Source organism: Sturnira hondurensis, unplaced genomic scaffold, assembly GCF_014824575.4.
Source record: "Sturnira hondurensis isolate 20B ecotype Veracruz unplaced genomic scaffold, ASM1482457v3 Scaffold0025395, whole genome shotgun sequence".
Taxonomy (NCBI): Eukaryota; Metazoa; Chordata; class Mammalia; order Chiroptera; family Phyllostomidae; genus Sturnira; species Sturnira hondurensis.
The window spans coordinates 16,342-33,357 of record NW_028098026.1 but is presented as its reverse complement, the minus strand read 5'-3'; the positions used below and the strand labels follow the sequence as shown (position 1 = coordinate 33,357).

At 41.0% G+C, this 17,016-nt stretch overlaps 1 protein-coding gene across 7 annotated transcripts; it reads right to left on the bottom strand.

The window, feature by feature from the left end:
• Nucleotides 1-1,030: 1,030 nt before the first annotated feature.
• On the bottom strand, nucleotides 1,031-16,521 carry LOC118982530 (zinc finger protein 181). Of its 7 annotated transcripts, none has more exons than XM_037039634.1 (6): nucleotides 16,179-16,520; nucleotides 15,559-15,635; nucleotides 9,117-9,237; nucleotides 8,741-8,839; nucleotides 7,685-7,758; nucleotides 1,031-2,982 (listed from the first exon to the last, which is right to left on the bottom strand). In XM_037039634.1, exons 2-6 carry the CDS (start codon nucleotides 15,565-15,567, stop codon nucleotides 1,789-1,791), a joined length of 1,497 nt encoding a protein of 498 aa, XP_036895529.1. In that variant the 5' UTR covers nucleotides 15,568-15,635; nucleotides 16,179-16,520; the 3' UTR covers nucleotides 1,031-1,788. The 7 variants fall into 7 exon arrangements, with proteins under 7 accessions (XP_036895529.1, XP_036895528.1, XP_036895530.1 ...); XM_037039633.1 differs by having other exon boundaries at nucleotides 15,559-15,708; nucleotides 16,191-16,520; XM_037039635.1 differs by having other exon boundaries at nucleotides 16,350-16,520.
• Nucleotides 16,522-17,016: the final 495 nt, after the last annotated feature.

Below are 17,016 nucleotides of genomic sequence, written 5' to 3'. Positions count from 1 at the left end.
GAAATATAAACCGCCCTTTACCTCCAACAGTGTCCACACAATCTTAATAATTGATCTGTGTTCCTTTCTAGTCACAAGATAGGAAACCATGGGGACCAGTAAGACTATTCCACTTCTTATATAAAACTTAGTATATTTGAAGCTGTCTCCCTTATAAAACACAACTATCTCTCAATGTTCATTGTAGAAAGCAAAAACTCTTATTTCAAGACATATATTGCATAAAATCAGTGCTTTTAAAGTTAGTGGGTGGGCTGGAGAAGTAATAGGGAAAGGTCCGGACTATTAGTTTCAAGGCAAACCCCTTTAACTATGATTTATGGAGAAATGACCACTGCTATTACGAATGATGCTGCCAACAGTGATAGCTCAAAATCATAAAAGTTGAAGCTAGACACTGGATCATAATGTCCACCTGCAGCAAGTACAACAAAACTTGTTGTCTGCTTTGTCTACAGTGACCCCCAGTATGTGTGTGCTTGCACACAGCTACATACGTGGTCTTCATTTTTTAGGATTCAGATTGAAATACACATCCACAGTGAAACCTATTCTGATCTCTCATAGTACGTTGTTTCTTGGTTATGTTCTCACAGTAATTGTACAAAATCAAAATGTGTGAATTAATCCAGCTGGAAATAGACTATGAATTGTCCTTACCAAAATAATGACATTCTTAGCAGAGGAGTAATTTTTCTTTAGGTTTGCTAGTCTCTCACTACAGGCTGTAGTAAGTCTGATCTTAATTCTTTAAGAGGAACATAGTATAAAGTTTTGTAGAATTATCATGTGCCCTGGCTAGTGTGGCTCAGTGGATTGAGTGCCAGCCTGCAAACCAAAGGGTTGCTGGTTCAATTTCCAGTCTAGGGCACATGCCTGGGTTGTGAGCCAGATCCCCAGTAGGGGGCATATAAAAGGCAACCACACATTGATGTTTCTCTCCCTCTTTCTCCCTCCCTTCCCCTCCCTAAAAGTGAATGGATAAAATCTTGAAAAAAAAAAAGAAATACCAATGTCATAGTGAGTTTATTATATACAAGTGATTTTATTAGAGACCACGAATTTTATTCACACTACTTTTTACTTATTTGCAGCTTTGTAACATTTACTCAATCCATCTGATGACTAAATTTCTATGTAGGGCTCGAGTAAAATTGCAAGCTACTGCTATAAGAAATGCATATTTATCAATAATAAATATGCTTTTTTGCTTGCTCTCCTGTAAAAGTATTTATAAATAGCTTCATTGCAAAGATTTATGCATAATTCCTACATCCTTCAATTTGTTCTAGCATCAGAATATCAGGTTGTTCTAGACATTCCATGTCTAGGAAAATAAGAACTTAGTGAACACTTTGCTAAATTTCTTACATAAGCTTTGTTTGTATGCTTTTATAAGAAATTCGTATTGCCTAATGTCTTTCCCAATTTGTTTTGTTATATATATATATATGTGTGTGTGTGTGTGTGTGTGTGTATTGCATATCATGTACATAATGATATATATATATATATGATACATATATAATGATACATATATATATATATCATTAAGTACAGTGTGATTCACTTGTGTCAATTAAGGGATTAATACTGGCTAAAGGCATTCTCACATTTATTGCCTTCATTTGGTCTCTCTACAGTGTGAGCTCTGGACAATAAGGCTTGTTCCATTGCTCAAGACCTTCCCATAGTCATTACATTCATAAGACTTTTCTCCAGTATCATTTTTCTGATGCTGAATCAGGGAGGATCGGTGGCTGACTTGTATCACAACAAATGCTGCATTCATACACTTTCTCTTTTGCATGATTTTTCACACATGTAGTGATTCATATAACCTAAAGATTTTTCCACACTTATGGCACTACTGAATTTCTCTCCATTATGTATTCTCTGATGGGCAGTAAGGTTTGAGCCTTTGCTAAAAGCTTTCCCACATGTATTACATTTATATGGCTTTTCTCCAGTATGAATTCTCTGATGTACAGTAAGGTTTGAACTACAACTGAAGGTCTTCCCACATTTAATACATTCATAGGGTTTCTCTCCAGTATGAATTCTGTGATGTTGAAGCAAGGATGACCTGTGACTAAATGCTTTCCCACAGATACTGCATTCATAAGGTTTCAATCTAGTGTGATTTCTCATATGCATATTCAGTGATTCAGGCTGGTTGAAGGATTTCCTGCATTTTTGACATTCAAAGGGTTTTTCTTCAGTATGAATACTCTGATGTTGAATAAGAAATGAGAGGCTACTAAAGACTTTCAGACATTTGTTGCATTCAAACTGTTTCTCTATAGCATGAATTCTTTGATGTCGAGTAAGGTGTGAGCTACAGCAAAAGGCTTTACCACATTCACTGCATTCGTAAGGTTTCTCTCCAGTATGAATCTTCTGATGGTGAATAAGAGACGACCTATGAATGAAGGCCTTCTCACATATTCGACACTCATAGAGTTTTTCTTGAGTATGAATTCTCAGATGCTCAATGAGATGTGAAACACGACTGAAAGACTTTCCACAGTTCATACATTCATATGGTTTCTCTCCAGTGTGAGTGCTTTGATGGTTAGTAAGTGATGAGACATGGCTAAAGGCCTTCCCACATTCAATACACTTGTAAGGTTTCTCACCACTATGGCTTATCTGATGTCGAGTAAGGGATGAGCCATGGCTAAAAGTCTTCCCACATTCATGACATTCATAAGGTTTCTCTCCTGTATGAATTCTCCAGTGGCGATTAAGGATTGATTGTTTGCCAAAGGCTTTTCCACACTCACCGCATGTATAGACTTTCTCTCTATTGTAAGTCTGGTGAAGGATAAGAGATTTGCTCTGGCTGAAGGCTGCCACACTCAAATTAGAATTCAAAAGTTTCTTTCCACCACTGACATTTTCATTTTTTATATATGAGTTTTTCGGTAAGCTCTTCCTAAATATGTCATGTTCATGTGATTTCCCTTCAGCAGAAATTCTCTGTAATTCAGAAAAAATAAACTTTAAATTTAAATGGAAAAGACTTCTACATGTATTATATTTGTAAATATTAGGTTGGCCAAAAGTTCATTTAGTTTTCAATAAAATAAAAGACACATTTTTTAAAAAATATACTTTATTGATTATGCCATTACAGTTGTCCCATTCCCCCCCCTCACTCCCCTCCACCCTGCACACCCCTCCACCGCCATTCCCCCCCTTTCATTCATGTCCATGTATCACAAGTTCTTTAGATTCTGTATTTCCCATAGTATTCCTGCCCTCCCCCCTATTTTCTACCTACCATCTATGCTACTTATTCTCTGTACCTTCTCCCCCCTTCTCCTCCTCCCACTCTCCTGTTGCTAACCCTCCATGTGATCTCCATTTCTATGGTTCAGCTCCTGATCTAGCTGTCCTCTTAGTTTGCTTTTGTTTTAGGTGTGGTTGTTAATAACTGTGAGTTTGCTGTGCTTTCACTGTTCATATTTTTTATCTTGTTTTTCTTATATAAGTCCCTTTAACATTTCATATAATAAGGGCTTGGTGATGATGAACTCCTCGAATTTGACCTTATTTGAGAAGCACTTTATCTGTCCTTCCATTCTAAATGAAAGCTTTGCTGGATAGAGCAATCTTGGATGTAGGTCTTTGGATTTCATGACTCGGAATACTTCTTTCCAGCCCCTTCTTGCCTATAAGGTCTCTTTTGAGAAATCCACTGAGAGTCTGATGGGCACTCCTCTGTAGGTGACGTCCCCTTATCTCTTGCTGCTTCTAGGATTCTCTCCTTCATTTTAATCTTGACTAATGTAATTATGATGTGCCTTGGTTTGTTCCTTCTTGGGTCCAACTTCTTTGGGACTCTCTGAGCTTCATGGATTTCCTGGAAGTCTATTTCCTTTGCCAGACTGGGGAAGTTCTCCTTTATTATTTGCTCAAATAAGTTTTCCACTTGTTGCTGTTCCTCTTCCCCTTCTGGTACCCCTATAATTCAGATGTTGGAATGTTTCAAGATGTCCTGGAGGTTCTTAAGCCTCTCCTCATTTTTTTGAATTCTTGTTTCTTCATTCTTTTTTGTTTCGTTGTTTCTTTATTCCTTCTGGTCCACCTCCTTGATTTGAGTCCCAGTTTCCTTTCCATCACTATTGGTTTCCTGTGCATTTCCCTTCATTTCAATCAGTTTAGCCTTCATATGTTCCTCTAATTTGTGGCTAAAATCAACCAATTCTGTGAGCATCCTGATCACCAGTGTTTTGAATCATGCATCTGAAAGGTTGGCTATTTCTTGGTCTCTTAGAATTATGGGCTCTGGGGCTTTGAGCTGTTCTTGAGTCATAATGTTTGGTCTTTTCACACCTGTTATGTATGTGGGGCGGAGCCTTAGGTGTTCACCAGGGCCAGGTGATCCAGTTGTTGGGTTGTGATGGTGTAGGTGGGGGCGTGGTCAGAGAGGAAAAAAAATAGCACTTTGCTCTGCTCTCTCTCAAATTTTTGTGCCCTCTGCAGCTTCCCACAAGCAAATTGGGCCCTCTGGTGCTGGTTCCCAGGTGTGTGGGCCTGTGTACTCTCCAGGATCCTGTGGGTCTCTCCAACAAACTCTCTGAGCCTGGGAGCCTCTCCTGGCCCCTTGATCCCGAGAAAGTCTTTCCAGTTGGTGCTTTCAGGCTCTAATTCCCACCACTGAGGCTCTAGCCTGAGCAGTCTGTCTCACTGTTCCTTTGCTTGGTTTATCTGTGTGCGAATGTGTGACTGCAGTCAGCCAGCTGCCCTGGGCCTTCACTGGGTCCGCCTGTCGCCACCCCACATTTGGGATCCACCAACCGCCTCTGCCTCCGCTCCTGGGTCGATTGGACGGAATGATCTTTCCAGCCCGACCCCACTCCACCGCTTACTCCGCCCCTCTTACCAGTCTGGCTGAGTGGTTTGTTGTTGTTGGATTTCTGTACAGTTCAATATTCACTGTTTTGGCTGCGTTTTTGTTTCTAAAACTTCGCTTTCTTTAAATTTAGTTGTGGGAGGGGGCACAGTGTTTCCACCTATGCCTCCATCTTGGCCTGAAGTCCCAAAAGACACATTCTTTATTTTCACCAATAACTTTCTTGATTTGGATATTTTGAATATATCAGTTATATCCAACATGGTATAACATTGATTATTCTCAATTAACATCTTGATTTGATTGCTATTAATTTCAACTGGTCTACCTGACCGTGTAGCATCTGTCCAGTGAGAAATCTCTAGCACAAAACTCCACAAACCTCTTTTGATACATTGGATCAGTCACAGCATCTTCTCCATAGATGGCACAAATCGTTTTTTGCATTTCAGTTGTGTTTTACCTTTCTTGAAATAATAAAGCAGGACTTCTAGCCAAGATGGAGGCATAGGTGGAAACACTACCTCCTCGCACAACCAAAATTAAGGACAACAAAGATTTGGAAACAGAAACACAAAAAAAAGCAGACAAAAAAATTGAACTGTACCAAAGTCCGACAACAACAAACCATTCATTCATCCAGACTCGTAAGAGGGGCGGAGTCAGTGGCCAGCGGAGAGGGGTCGCAGCAGGAAAAAGCAGTGGGCTGCAACCCAAGAGTGCAGGCGGTGGTTGGCAGATCCCAGGCATGAGGTGGCAATGGGACCACCTCATGACCCAGTGAGGGCACAAGGTGGCTGGCTGACTGTGGTCGCACATTCACGCATAGATAAACCAGGTGAAAAAACGGACAGTGAGACAGACTGTGCAACGCCAGCACCAGGAAATAAAGCCTAAAAGCACCAATTGAAAACACTTGTGGGGACTGAGGTGGCGGGAGAGGCTCCCAGCCTCACAGGAGAGTTCCTTGGAGAGACCCACAGGGTCTTAGAATGTACACAAGCCCACCCACCCAGGAACCAGCACCAGAAGGGCCCAATTTGCTTGTGGGAAGTGCCAAAGGGGACCGAAATCTGAGAGAGAGCCGAACAAATGCCATTTTCCCCTCTCTGACCCTGCCCCCAGTCACAACCCAGCAACTGGGTTGACCCACCCCAGTGAACACATAAGCTTTTGCCCCTCATATGTAACAGGTGTGAACAGACCAAAACATTATGACTCAAGCAGAAGAACAACTCAAAGCCTCAGAGCCAACACTTCTAAGCAACCAAGAGATAGCCAACCTTTCAGATGCGCAGTTCAAAACATTGGTGATAAGGAAGCTCACAGAACTGGTTGATTTTAGTGGCAAATTAGACAATAAAATGAAGGCTACACTAGAGTGAAATGAAGGGAAATGCACAGGGAACCAATAGTGATGGAAAGGAAACTGGGACTCAAATCAATGAAGTGGACCAGAGAGAAGAAAGAAACATCCAACCATAAAAGAATGAAGAAACAAGAATTCAAAAAAATGAGGAGAGGCTTAGGAACCTCCAGGACATCTTGAAACATTCCAACATCTGAATTATAGAGGTACCAGAAGGGGAAGAGGAACAGCAACAAGTGGAAACGTTATTTGAGCAAATAATAAAGGAGAACTTCCCCAGTCTGGCAAAGGAAATAGACTTCCAAGAAATCCAGGAAGCTCAGAGTCCCAAAGAAGTTGGACCCAAGGAGGAACACACTAAGGCACATCATAATTCCATTAGCCAAGATTAAAATGAAGGAGAAAATTCTAGAAGCAGCAAGAGATAGGGGGACAGTCACCTACAAAGGAGTTCCCATCAGACTGTCAGCTGATTTCTCAAAAGAGACCATCCAGGCAAGAAGGGGCTGGAAAGAAGTATTCCAAGTCATGAAAGGCAAGAACCTACGTCCAAGACTGCTCTATCTAGCAAAGCTTTCATTTAGAATGGAAGGGCAGATAAAGTTCTTCTCAGATAAGGTCAAATTCAAGGAGTTCATCATCACCAAGCCCTTATTATATGAAATGTTAAAGGGACTTATATAAGAAAAACAAGATAAAAAATATGAACAGTGAAAGCACAGCAAACTCACAGTTATTAACAACCACACCTAAAACAAAAGCAAACTAAGTGGACAGCTAGATCAGGAGCTGAACCATAGAAATGGAGGTCAGAAGGAGGGTTAGCAACAGGGGAGTGGGAGGAGGAGAAGGGGGGAGAAGGTACAGAGAATAAGTAGCATAGATGGTAGGTAGAAAATAGGGGGGAGGGCAGGAATACTATGGGAAATATAGAATCTAAAGAACTTGTGACACATGGACATGAATGAAAGGGGGAGGATGGTGGGGGAGGGGTGTGCAGGATGGAGGGGAATGAAGGGAGGGAAATGGGACAACAGTAATGGCATAATCAATAAAATATATTTAAAAAAGAAATAATAAAGCATAATATACTAGAAATGTTACATATTTTCCTCCACCTTCAATATTATTACGGATATACAAAAATTCACTTATTTAAGTTTCTTAAGTCAACACTGATATGACAGCTGTTGCAGTACAATCTAACAGAATTGTTTCGAATGTAGTTAAAGAAAACTAACTACTACTAAAGCCACCTTACAGAAAAAAAAACAAATGAACTTTTTGACCAACCCAATAATTTCCCCAGTGATACTTTCTCTAAAGGTGAGAATAACTGGTCTGAAATGTTCTACCTGATTTTCATGCTTCCCCTCTAACTTCTCTATATATTCCCAGACTTTATTAAAATTGGAAAATTCATGACTTTGTTTTATAATTTTCTCTATTATTACCGTTTGGGTTGAATCATCACCATAAACATTCTCCTTTGTTGATAATTCTTCATTTTCCCACCTTAACTTCCAATCTGAAATATATTAAGAAAGCAAAATACTACTTTTCTGTACTTCTGCCAAATTTCTATGGTAGAAATAGAATTGGATAAAAAAATAAAGCCCCACCTCTTACCCAGCTCAAAAACACATGGTTCTGACCACTGTCATATATTCAAACAAAAAGCAGAGCACAGAGAATTTCTACCAAAAAGCAGAGCACAGAGAATACAGATAACTCACAGAGGCAGGAACAGAGTCTAATAAGGGATATAGGTATAAAAAGAGCAGGCAGTACATGGAAAAAATGAAACCATCAGAAAGAAAATGCAGAAGCCATTCTAGAATCCTCGTCAAAGTTTTATGCTGATATTTATGTGAAAGAACACACCTGTCTCACAACCTTGACTCTACAACCTTCGATTAATCTCAATTTGCTGTCAGATTATTATACTTAAAATGGAGAATTTATAGTGCATTAAAGTTACAAGGACAACAAAATAATATAAATGTACTTTATGGCTCTGCAGGATCTGTATAAATAAAATCATAATTTTATTGGATATTAGAAAATATTGTTCTTAGAAACTTTCTTACACATTCCTTACTTCCTTTAACACTTAAATTTTGCATTTGATCTTTGAAGTTCAGCCTTAGTGGAAAAGTGATTTTCCATCTAATTGACAGCTTTTCTTAACTTAAATCCATCACTATATTTTTCCTTAAGTAGACTTAAAAGAGTATTTGCCTTATCTTGTTTCAAATGAAGTAAATTATCATGAAGGCAAAAACTTTTTTTTTTGAAGGCAAAAACTTTTGATTAGATGACATGAGTAATACAGAAAGATAATTTGGGATGGACGACTGGTCATTTAGAAATCAAAGATTAAGGCTTTCTCAATTTTGTTACATTTGGGAATCTCTGAAGACAGTCTCCCTAAAATATCCTAAAATGCCCCCCACTTTCTACAAGCATCTTCAACAAAGACCTCTTTTACCTGATTCACTATAACTCACCTGAAAACATATCTTTTGTCAGGTTTTTCTCCACCATCCAAGGATCTTTCCCATCCTCTAATAAAGTGATCACATATGGCTTAGGTATGAAAAGGCCTGCTTACAGGAAAAATACAGAACTTGTTTGAGATGTGGTCCTCAGGGAAGAGATGCCATCATCACAAAAAAGACCAAAGGAAGGTTGGAAGAATGTTTGCTGAAACAGGAAGGTAAGCTTCAGGCAGGGTACAACAGAGCTACACATTTCCTTGGGAACATGAAAGAGAAATTCAGCCATTTACTCAAGAAGATTTCCATCAGTTCAGAGTGGGAGATAAAAAAAGAGATCTCTTTCATTGAGGTAGAGGTGGAGGTAAGCAAATTATAATGTGCTTACCTAGAGAGACCAGGTTCTCATAATTCTGGACCATCACATCCTTGTATAAATTCCTCTGAGCAGAATCTAGCCATTCCCACTCTTCATAAGAGAAGTCTATGGCCACATCACTAAACGTTACCTGAAACAGTAAACATATTTAGGCTCAACTGTAGCCCAGGCCTCTTCTGTCACTGGAAAAGTGGTAAAGTTACCCAGGTTGTATTAGAAAGGGAACAAGAATCAGCAATTGTAACAAAAATCAGAAATCTGATCTAAGTAATAATAAGATAATTGTGTTCTTGGAGTTGTTGAACAATAAGAGTGAGAGAAAATATAAGCGCTTTGCTTCAGGAGAGTTAATTTCGTCAAAGGGAATAGAATCATAAAAATTTTTAAGAACCAGCATTCAACATTTGACAGTACATAGTCAAGGGCTTACCTGTGTTTTTTATAGCTTACATACAAATAAAAATGATGATTCACTATGGTTCAAAAAAAATTTATCCAGCCCTGGCTGGTGTAGCTCAGTGGATCGAATAATAACTTGCAAACCAAGGGGTTGCTGGTTTGATTCCCAGTGAGGGTACATGCCTGGGTTGCAGGCTGGGTTCCCGGTGAGGGGTGTGAAAGAGGCAACCACACATTGTTTCTCTCCCTCTTTCTCCCTCCTTTCCCTCTCTCTAAAAATAAACAAATAAAATCTTTAAAAATAATAATCATCCCATGAGTCAAAAAAGGCATTTTTTAATATTAGAGATAGACATATACATAACTAATTTATAAAAAACAAACATTTATGGCATACACTTAAACACTGTCTTAAAAAACAATCTGTAATTAAAATAATTTAGGATAATTTATGACTTGCTAGGCAAGAAGACTGACAGATGGTTTCACAACATTGGTAGTCCTTAAATAGGATCTTAAAGTAAAGGTAAAGAATGAAAGGGCACATTTCAAGGAAAATATTCTAAGGAAACAGATTTCTTCCCAGAAAAAGTACTCATCTGTGGTGATATTTAAAAGAGCAAAACTTTAGAAAAAAGTCTAAATGTTCAATAGCTGGCTGGTTAGTGAAATTGTAATATGTGTAAAAACATGCATTTAAAATGGCATTATTAATATCTGTCACTGGTGCAATAGACATTGTTTGGCTATGGTGAATTTTTCACTCCACAAGTGGTTCGATATTCTATTACTTTATTGGGATATTTGGCATGTATGTTCACTAGTGACGCTACTCTTTATTTTAAGGTGGGAATTTATGTTTGTCCGGTGTTGGAGAAATAATTAAAAACCATATCTGCCAGGCAGAAAATCATCTCTACGATGTAGAAATGAAAGTCACAGGCTTTATTATTGAATAAACATTAAACCAGACTGTAATACACTTCATGGGAAATCACTAATGAGGCTTTAAGGATGGAAAGAAATGTCACCCTTTTAAAAAGCCAGGTAGATACAATCATTACATACATGCTTTCAAAATAAATAACTTGTCCTCCAGTGAGAGGACTTAACAGCATCTCTTGTGACCCACAGTTCATCCTAAATTTACCTCGTAATTACAGTAGCCATCTGTGTTAATTGCCTTTACCCCAAAGAAAACTTCTCATATCTGTATGACAAGTAGAAAGTTAGACCTTGGAGCAGAAGCCCAGGCTAAACTCCCACAGACAGGCAGTTAAGCATCATTTCACAGAGACGATTCCAAGGCCCTAAGAAAGCCTTTACTTCTTTGTAAAATTGGCAGAGTCTTATTTCACTTTGAAAAAGATTTACAAGCATCTCAAGGAGACCAGGAAAGGATTTACAATGACAGGTTTTTCTCAAGGAAATATTCTAAGAAAAGACAGAGGGAAAAGATCTTTTTTCCCTTTGGGCACCAGGGAAAAGTCTTTTTTTCATTTGTATTTACTCTTACTAACATTATGTTAACATAGAACACTATGTTTTATTCTTCCACCTGTAGGAGACTGTTCTGCGTGGTGGGGGCCCAGCTCCCAGTCGGAGATGCACAGGACCCACGCCCACAGATAGGTTCTCCCATGGGGAAGCAGGCCTGCAATATGCCTAGGCTGCTTTGAGTCTTGCTTTTTGCTGGGAACTCCCTCACCCGGATGTGTGGCAAACATTTACTGCAAAATAACTTCCTAAAATCCATGCTAAACCTTCCAAGAAGGAATGTAACTGGTTCAACCACTTCTGCCTTTTCATTTGCAAATACCCCTCCTTCTGTGATGTGATTAGCGGCATTGGTTCCTTTGTTTACTGTAAAAGGTAACCCCCTGTGCATAGTCAATGAGGAGATACTATAATGTGCCGAGAAACTCAATAAAGGCTGCTCACAGCAAGGGCCAAGGCTTTCACTCCCCTTGAGAGAAAAGCCACGCCGTCCCTTTTCCTCCACTGGACCCGGAGTCTGTGTGAATGTCTCATTTCATCCACAATGACACAGACACTGCGGGCCGGTGTCCACATCACCACCAATGCAGTTATTTCATATTTTAAGTTTTGAACACATTATAAATGTCACTGTATTAAAAGTCTAAAGAAGAAAACTCACAAATATCATTAACTAATACTCTTTGCTCTTTATGTAGATCAGGGTTTTTCAGTCTTGGCACTACTTACATTTTAGGCTGGATAATTCTTATGTTGTGGAGAGCTGCCCTTTGAATTCTAGGATATTTAGTAGTGTAGGAGGGTGCAGCCAAGGGGGCCCCAAAAGAAAAATTTGTAATGAGGTCCAGAACTCAGGGTGTCCAGGAAATATTAAAAAACATGGGATGTCCTCACCCCCACAAGTCTGAGCTGGGGGGATGGGATACATGGAGCAGGGCCATTGAGTTGTTTTGCATAGTAACAGTTTCAAAGATAACCTCCAGAAAGGTCATTTAACATATCTCTAACCTTTAACTGGTTTCATAGATATGATATATAGCTGTGGCCATGCTTTGAGCCAGGGAGAAGGGAGTGAATTCCACCCAAGATGTAACTGGGAGGCAACTCCCAGCCTGTTACAGCACCTGTGTGAGAGCTTGGAGATGACTGGCTCCACGCCATGGGGCCACACCTGCCCAGACTCACTATGGCAGCCCAGTAAGGCTGGGAGGATATGGGAGTCCTGGCAAGTGTAGCTGATTGTGGGATGAGTTGGAAATGGGGCTGCAGAGGAAGATTGATGCGGGGATTTAAACCCAGACACCACAGCCATTGGAGGGAGAACCACATGCGCTTTTGGCCAGAATGAGGACTCCCGCAGTCATGTGAGAGACAGTCACCATGTAGCTTTAGCAGAAAGAATCACGTGGCTTTGGCCAGAGTGGGGGTACTATCCCTCACCCCCACAGCCATGAGAAGAATCTTCAGGCAATTTTAGCAGAGAACTACCACGTAGCTTCCTATTTCTTTTCCTGAGATACGGTACCTTGGACTGGGCAAAGGGGGAAAGAAGGACTGTGTGTGTTTGTGGGTGTTCTAAGGGACTTGGGGATTTTGATGAAGACATTAAGTCATTACTCTTAAGTCTGTATAACTTAAATAAATAATTCCTTTCCTTTTCACCAATCTCTATCATGGAGAGCTATAATTCTCTGAACGGAAAGGCGAACCTAGTACAGGGAGACCCCAGGAGAAGGGGGGGTCAACTAGGTAACATTGTGGGACCCCCTTCCCTGGCAGCCAATCCGGGAAAACCATGGGAGACCACATGTGTGGTAGCTTTAAACTAATACAACTAATTGTACTTGTCACAGTAAAAGCCTGCCAAAACTAGTCACAGTAAGGATCCGCCCTATAAGAATAGAGTCCCTCCAGCCCATGAGGTCAATCTCTGCTTGGAGTTGGCCTGCTCCCATGTTCTGTGCTATAAACTCTGGGTGTTCGGTTCAATTCTTTGTCCCAATCTCCAAGAGCCTCGTTACCTGTGTCCACCTGTGACAGTAGCATCCCTAGCCTCTACTCATTATATGCTAGTAGCAACTCCCCTCCTGCAAAGTCGTGACAACCAAAAATATCTCTAAATATTAGCAAATGTCCTCCATGGGTGTGGTTGGGGGGACAAAAATCTCCCCTGTGAACCACTGCCTTAGAAAATGTTTGCAGTTCCTTGAAAAACTCTCTTAAGCCTCTCCACCTATGCTCAAGGTATCAGTTCAGTATAACTTCACCTCCACCTCTGCCTCCCTGGTACTATGAGCCACCAAAACCAGTTCCAGCCTTGCTTCTTCCGGGGATGCTTCCTCTTTCTTCCTCTTCAATTGCACGGGCAGCCTGGGATGTTCAATTATCTTTGTCCCCAGAATAACTCAAGATATCTGTCTTAGTATCTATCTTAATTTCTTATACTTTCTTATTTTTCCACTAGTCCTGCACTATTCAATACAGTAGCCACTAGCCATATCTGGCTATAAAAATTTAAATTAAAAATTAAATAAAATAAAAAATTCAGTTCCTTACTCACTCTAGTCATAGCTCAAATACTCAAGAGTCATATGGGACTGATGGCTACCATACTGGACAGCACACATATAAACTATTCCCACGAGTGAAGGAAATTCTCTTAGACAGTACTGCTCTAGATCATGAGCCCTGCGTGTCAAACCTATGTAAGATTCTTCCTTATATACTTCATAAGTGTTTAGGAACTAATCATTGAATGAGTGTGGCAGTCAGTTCACTTTGGCTTTTACTTTTAAAATAATATATTTTTTCTTTTTTTTAAAATTTATTTTAATTTTTATTAGATTTTATTTATTTACTTATCTTTAGAGGGGAAGGAGAGAGGAAGAGAAACATCAATGTATGGTTGCCTTTCATGCATCCCCTGCTGGGAGTTGGCCTGCAGAGAACCTGCCTGCAACCCATGTGCCCTGACTGGGAATCGAACTGTGATCCTCTGGTTCGCAGGCCTGTGCTCAATCCACTGAGCTACACCAGCCAGGGCTAAAATAATATATATTTTTTCAATTCTAATTATCTAATACTCCCAAGAAACCAGACTCTGCCCAATATGCATATCTGCCACTCATACCTTCTCCTATGCAGGCTTCATCATCTTCCACCCCATGATTCTGCCCACCACTGTTTCATTACTCACTCAACAACTAGTAAGCATCTATTTTATGTCAGGTATCACTCTGGGCACTGAAGATACAATAATCAACAAATAGGAAAAAAAAACTTCCCAATGGGAGGAAACCAACCCTGAGCATAGGTATACATGAAACACAGTGACAGCGACTGAGCGGTAAACAACAGAACAGTGATGGAGGAGTGGAAGTAGTAGTTGAAAGGTGACTGCCAATTTTAAACAGGTGTTTAGGCAAGTTTTACTGAGAAAGTAAGTAAAATTTACTGAGAAAAGATACAAGGAAGGTAAGAATGCCAGACTGTGCATATGTGAGGAAAGAATATTCCAAAAAGGACAGCAACGTCCAAGGCCTGGAGGCCGTAGCCAGTATGGCTGGAGCCCACAGGGAACAAGGAGACAAAGAAGAAAGATAAGATCAGAGAGGCAACCAACAGTCTAATAGTACAGAGCTTTTTTTTTTTTTTTTTAAGATTTTATTTATCTTTAGAAGGGAAGGGAAGGAGAAAGGGAGAGAAATATCAATGTATGGTTGCCTCTCATGAGTCCCCCACTGGGAACTGGCCTGCAACCCAGGTATGTGCCCTGACTGGGAATCGAACTGAAACTGTCTGGTTCGCAGCCCCGCGCTCAATCCACTGAGCTACGCCAGCCAGGGCAGTACAGAGCTTTTTAAGTCACTAAGGAACTTTGACTTCTATTCTGAATTAGGTGAACAGTTTTAAGCTGAGAAATAACAGCATTTTAAATAATAAGAGAATCACTGTGACAGCTGTATCGAGAAAAGACTGAAGAGGATCAAAGGCAGAAACAGAGAATCCCACTAGGAGGCTACTGCAATATCTAGGTTGGCTTAGACCAGGGTGGCAGTGATGCTGGCAGTGATGGAGTAACTAATGATCAGATTCTGTATATATACTGTATATATTTTAGAACTAACTGAAGTGCCTGACTGTGAGTTATAACAGGAAGGGAGGAACAAGATGACTCCAAACATCTATTGACTTAATAACTGAAAGAAATGATATACCATTAATTGGGACCGCATGATACAACCTTAACAACCATAAAGCAAATCATCTAAAATTCCCAACTTGAATCTTTCATTGTAATTTTAAAAAGTTTTGCTCAAGACTCTATGGAGACTTCTAGCAGAAAACTGGGAGAAAAGAGGAAAAGAACACAGTACCTGGGAGTTCTTCAGGCTCCATCCTTTGCTACAATGAAAGGAATCATAGATCCTGTCCCTAAATGCACTTTGTTAGGAGGAAACTGGAAGGAGAAGGAAAGGGAACGCTCAAGAGTCCTGATTTAAAAAAAAAAAAAAAAAAAGGTGTTTCAGGAAGATATGGAGACATACTGACTTACCTGGAACATGACTTTACAATTTCCAATAGTCAAAACAGTCCTCTTTCCAGGCTCTTGTCTAAGAGGAGGGGACTTTCCTGAGAAGGCAGATTAAGAACAGGAAAACACAGTCCTGAAAAATCAGGCTTATCTTGCAGCTCTGAGACACACCTGCATGGAAAAGCACAAAGGGAATCATTTTCTAGGGCTCCGGTCTGTCCCTGAACTGAGTGTTCCTTGGCATGAGGTAACTAACCATTTACCAGGTGTCACCTGCATGTAAATCAATGTTTATATACATGAGACAAACTCATAAAACACCACTAGTAATGTTAAACATGAGCTTAATTAATCTTCACTAGTCTGTGCATGGTGGGCATTCATATTATTCCAGATTTTTTTAAACGATAAAAAAAACTGAAACTTGCCAACAAACTTGGCAATTTGTTCAAGGTTACACAACTGGAAAGCGTCAGCTTCATCACTGGATAACATAAAAACAACTGTAGATGGCGTTTTCTTCCAGTTTGTACTCTATACTCATTCGCCCATTTTCTTTTCACGAGCTCTGTCAAGTAAGTGCCACCCTGATGTCCCTTTTACAGAGCAAGGCAGAGAAGCCCAGAAAGCTAATGCCCCACCACAATTCACACCTAGGGGAAGACGCCAAGCACAGCAAGGTCTCGGCCGTGCCCAGCGCGCGGTGCAGTCAGCCCGAGGCCCACCGGCCGTCCTCCCGGCACCCACGCAACCCCAAATCCGCGTGCCCGATGCGCCAGGTAGCTGTAAGTGGACAATGGTCACCCCCTTATGGGAACTGCACTGCCGAGAGTCTTCTCAGCTTGCAGGATGGAGAACTCCGCCGCCTGGCCCCGGAAGACTGCAGAGTGGATCAAGGGCGGAGCCCACAGAACAGCGGCAGATCCCAGACTTCCCGAGTCAGGGACACTAGTTAGCAGAACCTCTCTCGGTCGCCTCCATCGAAACTACACTTCCCAGCAGTCGCTGCAGCCCCGCGTGGTCTCGCGAGAACAGGGCCTGGACTTTCTAAGAGACTGCCTGGTGCGAAGCCCTAGTTGCTGAGTGGCTCCCGGAGACCCTCAGGCCGAGTCGGGAGAGAACAAAAACCGTAGCCTCTGGTGAACTCTGCCACCCTCTAGCGCTGTAAGGACCATTGCGTCCGAACAACAAAACCACACTTCCCAGAAAATTATGCGGTGAAAGGTCTTCAGTCGTTCACTGCTCGCACAGAGGTTCTTCCTCGCGGACAGGGGCGGGGACAGGGGCGGGGTTTGCTGGTGCCGACCAAGAACTGGCTTTATTCAGCAGAAGGGCTACCCTTACCCCAAACTCCGGTGCCGCGCTGTCCAGCTGGCACAGGCCTGAGTGTTTGGCGCCCGCTTGCCCTGGACTGCATGTTTCCCAAAATTCCCCGTGTCCGGGCTGTCACAGCAGCAGTCGTCTGCGGACTGACAACAC